Raw genomic sequence first — 12,693 nt, forward strand, 5'->3', positions numbered from 1 at the left:
AATTTGTAGAATAACCAAGATAGCAAGCAATACCGTGTTTAAAGGTATAAACTTTTCAAATACCATTTTTTAATTTAAAAATATCTTAAGTCAGACATCACAGACCAGGAGCTCACAGGCTGAAGTGGACCTATGGATGGGTTCTGTTTGGTTCACAAAGTGGTGGTGGTGGTGTTCGTTGTTGTTTAATGTGACTTATTTGCCAAAATTTAAAAGAGAATGTCACATAAAAATGTCTATTTCTAGCCTCTCTTGAACAACTAGAAAACCTGGTAACTGGGCCCCCTTTCCTACGTGGTGGCAGCGATTGGAGCCAAGTAGCAGCAGCTTCCTTTAAACTGGATACTTCTTCCCAGCACACCCTGTGTCCTTCCATCCAGCCCGTCTCATTCCTGTGTGCTACCCACCTAGCCCCTTCCGCCATATGACTTTGTGCCTCTGACTTAAGTATACTTACCTATTCATAGAAGGTGGCCTTTTCAAAAAAATAGACTACATTACGCTAAATACTACTTTGTTTATTAAAATTTGTATTTTGATATAACAAAATGACCTCCTTCCAAAACAATATTCTACATTTTAGCCTTTTCCTCTCCCTCCAAATAACGAACGGATCAAATTTAGATGTACTTTCTTGTGTTTATTTGCTGATTAGCTCAGGTATTAATGAGTTGTGTTGATGACCCTGAGATCATGGGCTAATTATAATAGCAATAACAGTAATTATAATAATGCTTGGTTAGAGTTACTCTGTTCAATGGCCATATGCTACACCCTAAAACGAAGCCAGTCTTGCAAATGATTGCAGGTTGTATTAGTCCATGTCTATAGCTGAGAAAGTCATTCAAAGCATAAATCCTCATCATGCTTAAGTTATTTGAGTCTCATTTGTATAAGAAGAGCAGAAATTGGAAAATCAATTTTCCTATTTCCCATGGAATGGTCACTCAGTTTAACACAGGAATCTACTTCTAAAATAGAGTGTTTGTCAGAATGTGTCCAAAAATTTCCAGACTTCACAGAATCAGAGACAAAAATAATTGAGTCCATGACATTCTAAAGAATTGAAAACTATGCCACAGTGTCCTGGTAGAGGGAGAAGCCACGAAGGAAAGAATTTTTAAATTATGTTTAAAGTGTTGCATTTTCATTGCTTCTTAGGAATAAATGAGAGATTATAAGAAATTGATTATATTGTATGATTTCATGCAACAGCAGTCACCTCACCCAATACCTTGAATAATCCAAACTTAAATATATATGAAGACTCCTTTAGACACATCAAATAAAAGCCATTTCTGAGAGCTATGATTCCAATTTCAGAAAAGGCAAGGAGTGACTTGCCAAAAATTCTTAATTATTTTTGCAAAGCCAAGGAATTCCTACTGAAGGCCCACACTGGTCCACCCACCTATTTGTGTGGGAGTACTACACACTGCTCACAGTTTCACATAACAAATGTGTGGTTTGTTTCTTCTAAATTTAGGTTGCAAGCTTTATGATAGCCTACCATATTTTTAAGTGTTAATAATCTTCTGGCTGAAACACAGCATTTACATGAGTTATTTTATTGCCTAATTAAAATAGCATAAATGATACAATATTAGGAAATCAATGTGAGTACCTCAGTTTCATTATCCTAAGGTGTACTGGCCACACCTGTTCACTTTTCACCCTCTTTTCCCTTTTTTCTGGACCTTCAGAGGACTGCTTGGACCCAATGTGTTCCAGCCATGGCATCTGTGTTAAAGGAGAATGCCACTGCTCTACTGGTTGGGGAGGAGTCAACTGTGAAACTCCACTTCCTATATGTCAAGAGCAGTGCTCAGGACACGGGACTTTTCTTCTGGACACTGGAACGTGCAGCTGCGATCCCAAGTGGACAGGATCTGACTGCTCAACAGGTACATCAGAGTTCTCTTCTTCTTCCTTCAGTCCCCATTTCTTACTGGTCTTTGCCTTAAGGTAGTATTTCTTAAAGTCTGATCTGTGTGCCTTCGTGGGTTTAACGTAAGGGGCTTCCACGTATTTCCTAGGCCAGTGTTCTACTGGGTTTTCATATACAACATACTACTGGGTTTTTAATCATATTTTTCATTGTCATAGTTCTGTAGTTGAACCTCTGTCCTCATTCTGTATTCTCCTGTAGTTATTTCATCCATTCTCAAGTCTTTTATTATCAGTTCTACACAGATTATTTCAAATATATGTCTCCCCCAAACTTAAGTAATCCTTTGTTTCCAACCATCTGCAATATATTTCCACTGGCTGTCCCATCACTTCAAAACTCAACTTAGCCCAGGCACTTTACTCTGTTTATATGTTGCCATATTCCTGCCCAATTACTGTTCCCACAGCTTTGCTTTCCTTTTCCTATTCTTTGCCCTCACATCATCCACAGTTCTCCATTGTCTATAGATAACCTTCAGATATCCTAGCCTGTTATCAAAAGCCCACCGCAAACTATTCCGAATCTCTATCTCCAGCTCATCTTCTACTTCTGCATCCTGCATAGATAAATGTCCCCTTCTGCTAAAGTAATCTGTATGCTCTCCTCACCCCCACTTTTTTCTAGGTCCTTTAACTCAGCGTAGAATGCTACTACTTCTTTTTTTTTTTTCACTATTACCTTTCCACTTATGAAAATCCAGCTCAGCCACCAAGGACAACTACAGTTTTAACCATTCTATAAAACTTTTCCTGATCACATCAACAGGAGCCTCTGAAATCCTACCGTATTCATTGCTAGGGAGTCAAAAAGACATCGTGACATAGGTATTTCTGTACATGACTTGTTTTTCCACCTAAACCAAAAATAAGGATCAAGGGATTATTCCTTATACTTTTTTTCTTATCCTCAGACCACGTACTCACTAAATGAGTAGAATTAATAAATAATAATTCCTACAAAGCCTCTGCTGATGAATTTTGTTCAGGGTGAAAAATGGCTTGTGATAAGCAGGAAGGACAGGTGCTCTGTGAGCATCTGAATTCGTTTATGAATCAAAAAGTCTGCAATCTTGTGCTTTAAAGAAATAGGAGACTCCCTCTGTTAAGAGAATTAATTCTAGCGTAATACTTCACCACACAAAATTTTGTTGCCTCACGTAGAAATCATATAGGAGAAAGGATTACATTTTACAATTTCAGAAAATGATTAAAATGCTAAAGACAATGTAATAATAACTAAAATGCAAATCTTAAAAGTCATTCATTTATACTTAGCAAATACAGGTGTGCCTGCCATGTGCTTGGCATGGTGCTTGGTGATGGGGTTGTAGTGATGAACAAGACAGACGTGGTCCTTGCACATAAGGGGCTTATAATCTAGTGGAGGACACACGCGGAACAAGTTAGAGGAGGGTTACAAAAGGGAAGTAAGTGGGTATCTTGGGACTGTACAGTATAGCTCTAACCTGCTTATTAATTTATTCACTAAATGTTATTAAGTACTTTCCCTCCTTCCATGTGTCAGATACAGTGGCATGGCCTAGAGCTTCAAGTTTGAAATACTAGCATTAGTATTATTATTAAGCATACACTTACATAGCAATTTTGATATATTAAGCACTACTCTAAGTGTTGTACATATGTTCACTTAATCTTCATAACAACCCTATGAGATAAGTGCTATAATGATGCCCACTTTACACACAAGGAAACTGAGGCACAGAGAGGTTAAATAATTTGCCCAAAGTCACTCATATTATAAGTATCAGAGTCAGAATTTGAGGTAAGGTATTCTGACTTCACACTCCATGCATTGAACCATTGTACACTTACTGTCCTCTGGGAGCCCCTCACCTAATTCACTGTGTATAGCAAGGTATCACTGATGGACTGTGTCCAGGGCCATGTGCCACGGAAGACAAAGAGGGAGCAGTGGGTAATTTCCATGAGAAGAGATTCTACAGTCAGGAAGACTGTGCAGAAGTTTTAACACTTGAATGAACACTACTAAGATGATTACATGTTTATCACGTGGACGAGAGAGGAAAGAACATTCCAGGCAGAAAGAATAACTTAAACGAAGAAATAAAGATATGAATCCAAATGGCATATTGGGGGACTTTCAAGTCATTGGGTTGGAGAGATGGGAAGGGACCAGAACACAGAGAATTTTATTTACACACCAGGTGGAGGAATTTGCATTTCCTCTTGACACAATAAGAAGCCACTGAGTGGTTTGTAACAAACTGCATTTTAGGTAGACACCTCTGACAGCAAATGAGAGGACCACCAGAGATGGATGCTGTAGTGACGTAAGTGTAGTGTGATTACAGGGGCAGTCCAGGCATGAGAGGATGGGGAGGGCCTGACCTGAAAGCGTCATTGTGAGAATGGTGAAGCAGACAGAGACCAGAAAGGAGTCACCAGGGCAGAGGAGACAAGAGGAATCAGGGAAAACTACTTTGGGTGCTGGGTCAAAGGAAGCTGAGAGAGAAAAACTGTAGGTGGAAAAGCAGGTTTGGGGCAGAGGGACAGGACATGGTGAGCTCAGTGGTGGATGCACTGAGTTGGCGGTGTCTGCAGGTGGATCTGTCCAATGAGGGACTGATGGTCAAGGATGGAACTTACAGAAGAGTCTTGAACCAGAGACAAATATTTGGGACATAGTTCAGATGATAGGAATACATATTATTGCCCAAGAAGAGTGTGGAGGTGAGAAAGAAAGTCAGACCCCCCTAGAGAACACTGACATTTTAATATCTCTACCATGATAGGGTTCTTAACATCAAGTCCAAAACTTACCCCTTCAGATATAACTTTAAAAACACTTATTGATTGAATAGAGACTCTATATCAAACATTTTCTCCCTCGGTCCCTTATATCTCCTTCCTGAAGCCTCAGAATTGGGTAAAATTCCTGATAATATACTACTCACCAGTTGCACAAATTCAAATTTTTGTATTTCAAATGACTCAACATTAAGCTCAATGTACTGAGAGTTTCTCTTTGCCCAGCCCTCCCCCACCACCTAATACACAAAAACATGCACTGGTCCTGTCAGCAGAGAAGATCACTCAGAAGGGGAGGCAAAGGCTAATTCTGAACATGCCTCTCCACCCAGCCTCCTTTCCTGTCGTCCAGATGAAACACCCTAAACCCTACCCCACGCCTCCCTCACCTGAAACCATGCTTCCTCACCAAAACAAATCAAATAATGAGAGAAATGAGAGCATCATCCATATATGTCACTAAGTGCTACAAAAGAGAGAAAGACGCAGTGTGCAAGGTGGTTTTAACATTGCCTGAAGGTCTAGGAAGTGGTCACAGAAGACTTCATAGGTCATGAAGGGCTTTGCATGTCATACTTAGGAGCTTGGACGTGATCCTGAGGACAATGTGAAAGCCATTGGAGGGGTGTAAAGAGGTTCGTATCATGACCATGTTTGCATTTTAGACAGATCACTCCAGAATGGCTTGCAGGATATAGTAAAACAAAAAAAAAGTTGAAAACTTGATATAAAGGCAATTGTGGATGAGAGACAAAGGACAGACATCAGAGGGGTTAGGAGATAAAGACTTGGTGGCTATGTACGTAGGGGACACGGAAACTCTGTGATTTCTACATTGGCTGACTGAGTGCCTGGCAACACTGCTAATGGAGATTCGAAGTATTCATCCCTTAAACATATTTTCCTTGAGCACTTACTATGTGCCATGTGCTGGGCTCTCAGGCTACATCAGTGAGGAATACGAAGATTCCTGCACTAGTGGAGCTTCCAGTCTGGCTGGGAGAGCTAGACAGTACGCAATGAACAAGAAGTGTGTAAGGTTTTGAAACATGAAGAAACTGAGGGCCAGAGAGGTTAAATAACTTGTCCAGAGCCATAGATCTGGCTAGTTGCAAAACTGTAAGTAGAAACCAGGTCTGTTGACTTCATTCCACATCTAGCATTTTTTTCAGCCCTCCACTCTCACCCCCACCAAGGGGAGAGTTAGACAAGGAGCAGGGACTCAGGTGAATAGATTAATTTCCTGAAAAGGGGAAGCTCTAGGAGATGAAGGGCATCAAATATCAAGTGCATGAATGACACGTTTTTGTCCAGATACAGTGTGGACTAAATGTGGACTAAATTAGAATATGGGCTCAAGCCACATTCATCCACTCCAGACCCAATAGAAAAAGAACACTGGAAGCATCTCTTGCTCAAAGAAGCAAAAGGGTAAATAGGTATGACCCAAAACTCAGCAGCCTCTCAGGCAAAAGGCTTCCTAATAAAACTACCAACTTGAAAAAAAGGGGAAGGAAATGCGTTCCAAATCTCCGGTGTCAGGGTAGGAATAGTCCTTCTGTGATTTTTAAGCTCCATAAAGGTTGTTCCCACAGAGCATATTTAACCATCAAGATGATCTCACTGTGCAGACTTTTAATTGAGTGTGCTCAGTACAGGAAGCAATTTAACATCTGATTCTTATAATGGATCATGTCATTTCAAAGGTGGATATGCTCTTTGCCATTGATCATTTTCTTCCTCTAAGCACATGAAGCTTAGCTGTTAGCATGTTAACCGTGCTGCTCTGACACCAAGGGGACTGCAGTGAATGGTTTACTGATTATTTTCAGTCTGTTTTCCAGGTACATTGAGTATTGTTAGCAGCACTGAATTGATACTTGATACAGGCTTCTGTAACCTGAAAGTCTCACGGTACTTCACAAAGGTTAACTCATTAGTCTTTAAAAATACCTCAGGAGGAATACAATGGAAGTTTGTTATAACATACTTTAGATTTGGATATACTGCGGGTCAAATCATGCTCCTTGAAATGTAACTTCTTGCCATGAAATCTCACTAATACATTTAGCCTATACTAAAGAAACTGGCCCTGGCCTCTAATATCAGCGTTGTAAAAGGCAGCTACTACATTTCTTTTGTAAAATCTGGCTTTTCCTGGTCAAGTAGTCTTTGAGGGGGAGCATAAAAGAATTTAGAGCTTTGTACTCCTCTCTTCTGGGTGAAACTTCTCTCAGCCACTCCGTCTATTGTTACTTTCAGATAACTGACCGTGAAATTCACAGAACGTAAGCATTCACAGAGAGGACAGCTTCCGCCCTTCTCTGCCGTGATCCACTCTTGTTATACTGGATCTTAGAACTGGATTAATCAGCTAGAGAGATGGAATATTAGGCCCTTAGGTATTTCTGAACCTCAGATATAAATATATATACTTGCTATATAACAGAAATCACCTGAGGTACTATCGTCATGTACCCCATCCAAGCAGGGTTAGTTCCTGAAGCTCCTATAAGTCTTTGTTACAAGGAGATTTGTTTTCAGGCTATCCTATGACGTGTGGTCATCTTGTCCATCAGAAAGACAACAGTGTGTGTGTGCATGTGTGTGTGTATTCACAGCACAGTTTCCTTGAGTAACTCATTGAACTTCTTTGAGTCTCAGCTGCCTCATTTTTAAAATGGTAGAAGATTAGCCAAGTGGCCCTTGAGGCCCCTTTCAGCACTGAGATCTATGATTCTTGATCCCATATACTGAGCTGTTGACACTGATTATGAATAGCTCATGGATACAGTCCATAAATTCTCTTAACTCCATATTGTTTATGGTGAGAAAATATTAATTTTAAATAGTTTTGTTTTTGTTATAAGGAAACCCACTTTGATATGTAAACCATGTTGTTTGAGAATCTGCCTCTATTTATAGAGATATACACGCACACACACACAAACGTGTGTATATAACAACATCTTGTTCTGTTTTTAAGTGTTCCCTAATGGATGGTGATATGCATCTACTAATAAAACAGATAATTACAGGAGGAAGTTGTAAAAGGCTCATGTGATTATTGTTGCTAGGAGAACTTTCCTTGATTATACAAGTATCATATGCTTAAAAAACATTATTTGTTTTCCCCTTTACTGAAAGTGCCAATAATGAAAATGTTTTCATCTGATTCTACATGTCTATCACATATAACACATCACTTTCCTGCAGTCTCTAGGTATTGACTAGGCCATTTGAAATGATTAGTGTGTACACTGCATTTTTCCTACAGATAATTACAGTAACAGCAGGTTCATACATGCCATCTGATAAAGAAGCTTTGTTCAAAATCTAATGCACATGCTACACGTACAACTATGTAGTCATTCGTCATGCCACTGAAGAGAAAAATCTGCTCATATATAAAGTAACTAAAATTTTGCATCTTCAGTAGAAAAGAGACAATCAATGCACCCAGATTAGGAACCTAGGATCTACAATCTTTTACCTATCTGGTTCAAGCACCTGAATATGTTCGGAACAGTAACTGAGTTCTCAGGAAAAAAAGTTTGCTGTTAGTTAGCAAACAATATTAATATATTATAATGCTACAAATTCCCTGGACTTAAAGAAAAGCCCAAATATAGACAACTACTCACTGAAACACGGTAGGAAGTTTTATAGTGCTTTTTAGGGGACAAAAGGCTTCTGACTAATTCCTATGTAGGCTTAATTATCTTTAACTTGCTATTCAAAGTATGACAACCTCTGATCAAATTTATTTTAAAGTAATTATTTCCCTACTCAGTAAAAATAAAGGATAAACCTTAAGGTGACTCTGATTTGACTGATTTATTAAAATAAATGCCTGATTGGAACATAGTAGCTACATCATTAACACTACAATGAGGTCAAAACGTTAACTCTAGATTTAGTAAATCAGTAAGTGAAGTTCATTGGTGGCACTAGATATACAACCCAAAAACATCCTTAAGAGAATTCCAAGTCAAATTAAATGTGTAAGATTGAATCCATAGAAATATCTTCAGGAGGTAGATATAAAGTAGAAAAAAATCTTACTATTATCATGATTTCCTAGCAATACATCCTACTCAGAGATGGTTTGTCACCCCCTAAGCTTTTTCTGTCTCAAGTGAAAATGGAAATTGAACCCCCAAATATTCTCAGATTCAAAAATTCCTTATCTTTATAAAAGAGAATTCATTTAATAGCCATAAGATTGTGTGTATACAGTGAGGTTGATTCAAAGCACATTGAATATCAAATGTTTTCAAAATACATCTTTTACGTTTTGTTCTAAGACAATAAAAACCACACCTGTTATGCCATCATTAGCAGGCAGCAATGCAAAAATCCAGTGCAATGTGACCATTTGACAAGTTTGAACTAAGAGGTAAATCTGCAGCTGCTTCTCCGTAAATCTGAGCTAACTCTACTGACTGTTCGAGGACATTAAAGCTTTTAAAGTGTTTTTCCAACCAGGGACGTATATTAAAATAAGGTGGCAATTGTGAGGCAAGAAAATATAATTAAGTAAACATGAATGCAAGGATGCACACTTATGTACATGGTTAAAGTACAGTTCATAATATGGAATGCATTTGGACAGACCAATAGGTGCATCAAAACAAAACAGGAAAATTTTGTGCTGTACTATTAGATGCATGCCTATCATTGACCCAGACTCTTATTCTGAATTCCAAATTCATTTACTATTTGGTGTTTTTCTCAATTCGTGTTTATCTATATGAAATGAAAATAGACCTAGAAAAGGGTACAGCTAAAAGGTGTACTTGGCCCTGGAGGTGAGCTCCTAAGGGGCAAGTGGCCCCCTGGGTGCCCACCTCCTCAGTCTGACCTGCCTCTGACAGGGGAGGAGGAGGTAGAAAGGCTCTGCAGTGGACATCGCTGAGAGTGCAAAGGAAGCCAGAATTCAATTGCGCAAAATCAGTGGCCGGGACCTGGGGAAGAATCAGAACAAGTGATCCCAATCCTGTGCAAAATCAGATACTTAGAGAGATTGCAGAGCAGTCCATACACCTCCCCCAAATAAACTGAAGGAGACTTTTATTCCTGTGATAAAAACATCCTGTATTTATCTGGTGGTTTTCATTTTTTCCCCCAAATACTTACATATCTATTTTCTTTATTTCATCATTATGGCCATAAGCCGGGGTCGTTATTAGAATGTGGATTGCATATTAGGCTTTGATGATTTCGAAATACCTCCAGGACTGTCCCAAAGATTTGCTCTCTATATATTCTTCTGAGTCATTTGAAAGAAGGAGAAGAGGCATAGGAAGGACAGAGATTAGTCCTTCGTTAAAGAGTAAGGACATTTTCACCTCGAAACTTAATAAGGTGGAGCTCACAGAAATTCTGAATCGATTTTCACATCTGCTGTAAAGAACTTGACTTGGACTTGGACTTCCACATTCCCAGTAACCTAGCACAGAGGTTTCTATCACTTTCATAACATCCATAAGGTACAAGCAGCATAGGTAGTAAGTTTCCTCATTTTGTAGCTGAAGGAACTAATTTGCTATGAGACACAGGAAAAATGTTACTTTACTGTGTGTGCTTCAGAGTTGAGGTTGGCAATAGAATTCACAGCCCAATATCCTATCTTAAAGATCAATGTGAATTAATTTTTTTATCCTGCTTATGACTTGCTGAGTTTCATGAATATAATGACCCATGTTCTTCATAAATCATAGAAAATGCTTATTCGTTATCTCATTGAATCTTGGTTTTCCCACCTTCTCTGTTATCTCCTTTTAGAAGTTCCATTAGACTGTGCCATTCTGGCCTCTGTGTCTTTTATTTTTTTTCCTATTTTCCACATCTAACTTCTCTGTTATATGAGAGGTAATTTCTTCAAATTTGTCTTCTGGCTCACTAAATATCTCTTCCAGCTGTGTTTATTATGATGTTTAACCTTTCCATTAAAGTTTTAATTTCAGTGATTGCTTTGTATTTCTAAAATGTTAATTTATTTTGTTTTTCAAATATGCTGCATTCGTTTTTGGTAATTTCTTGCTCCTTAATCCTGTCTTTTTTTGTTTACTCTCTTTTCTTTAAACATACTAAACATAATGATGTTTTTATATGCTGTATCTGATGAATAGATCATGTTAAGACTTTGTGAGTGTGGATCTAGGTTATGGTTTCTTGTTTCTGTCAACTCTTGCAGATGATGGCTTGCTTTCTTGTTTTTGTTATTTTTTTATTGTGGGTTCAAATATGTTGAAATTCTCAGTCTGAGGAGGATTTCCATTTGCTTCTGTCAGGAATCTGTCTGCACTGCAGATCAGAGTAAACTATTTTCTTTTTTATTGTCATATAGTTGATTTGCAATATTACATTAGTTTCATGTATACAACATAGTGATTATTTGTACTAATTTAAAGTTTAAATTAAAAATCTCGGGTTACAATTTTTTGCACCATACCACGAGTATAAATTCAGGCCCCAAACCCACATGAAACCTGGCTAGTGGCCGTGAAGGATCAGAGGAGGCTTGTTATTTAACATCTTCAGACCCAAGCCTGAGACAGATCATTTTCTTCTAGTCTGTCTTTGCAAGGCATATTTTCCTCCAGATTGGTTTTGAATATGGATCCCTGATCCTGTGAAGGCCCAAGGTTTAGCTAACTATCGTTTCCCTACTCTGGACCCTCACCAAAACTCTAGGTCATCCAGATCAGCAGACAGAGCTCTGACTCCGTGTACTCTTAGGCTCATCAGCCACTGTGGGTCTCGATTTAGACAGCTGCAAAATGTGTTTTCCAGCTAAATTCACATTTCAATTTATTTTTAATAATTTTTTTCACTCTAAATGGAGAAAAAAATTAAGTTCCAATTAAATCAAGAATATTTTCTACTATGGTATGAGTAAAGACCTTACAGTCCAACAAACCCAGAAGAGTTTATTCTATGTCAGCAGACTAGTTTGCTTAGTGTGCATCGAAAGAACGTTCTTAGCAGTATTGTTCAAAAGATATTTCTGAAGCCAAAGCAGTTAAAGTTAACAGTGGAGTCAAGAGTAAACAGTTTCAATAATCAAAGAGAGCTTCCCACACACTTCTCTGCTACGTCCATTCATTTTTAAAATTGAATTCTGCATCTCAAGTAAGTTAAAACATTCTAAATACTATTGCCTACTTCCTTTTCCAACTGCCTTCCTTTGTTTGTTTCTTCTTTGACAGATTTTGCATAATCATGGAATACTGACACTAGATTAGATTTTGGAGATCATCTAGTTTTGCCCTTCCTTTTGTAGAAGAAAAAACTGAAGCCCAGAAAGGCTGAATGATTTGTGTAAGGTCATGCAGCTGATTAAGCACATGGTTAACATGGGAGACAAGTCTCATGATTTCTGGTTTAGACCTTTTGTGCAATATACCATTCAGAGAGCCTTGTTCAAACTCAACAGATGTTACCTTTCCATTGTCAGCACTTCCACTGAATCTCTAGAAAACTAGCACTGAGCAGGATCCCAGCATCTCTTCCTTGAATATCAGAATGTTATGATTTAGGGTATAAGTAGGTTATTGAAAGTGATCTGAGTCGGTGTTGGGGAAAAAAAAACAATGTTATGAAAATTGTCAGAGATTCAGCATAGAAAAATTCAGACAGAAAGGAACTCAGATTCCAGCTCTGCTTCTAAGAATTACTGTATGACCTTGAGTAAGTTAATTAGTTTCTCTGAGCCTCTCCTATAAAATGGGGAAATAATTCTTACTTTGTTAAGGTAGTTGTAAGGGTTAAATGAGATAATATATGTGAAACACCTAGCATAGTGCTTCTCCCATAATAGACGTTAAATTATAATAATAAATGGTAGCCATTATTGTCATTATATTTCAGTTCTCATTGTAAAGATGCATTTCAAAGACAAATCTTTTGTAAGTAGAAGATAAATTAGTAGCTGTCTCAAAGAAATCA

General features: G+C 38.2%; 1 protein-coding gene across 4 annotated transcripts in view; it reads left to right on the top strand.

Annotated features, from left to right (window-relative positions):
• Positions 1–12,693, top strand: part of TENM1 (teneurin transmembrane protein 1) — a 701,438-nt gene that overhangs the window by 473,876 nt on the left and 214,869 nt on the right. For all 4 annotated transcript variants that reach the window (XM_031445499.2, XM_064482772.1, XM_064482770.1 and 1 more), the window contains one exon: positions 1,704–1,904. In XM_031445499.2, the coding sequence (XP_031301359.1) occupies positions 1,704–1,904 (201 nt within the window). The remainder of the gene's footprint in view (positions 1–1,703; positions 1,905–12,693) is intronic.

Source organism: Camelus dromedarius, chromosome X (assembly GCF_036321535.1).
Source record: "Camelus dromedarius isolate mCamDro1 chromosome X, mCamDro1.pat, whole genome shotgun sequence".
Taxonomy (NCBI): domain Eukaryota; kingdom Metazoa; phylum Chordata; class Mammalia; order Artiodactyla; family Camelidae; genus Camelus; species Camelus dromedarius.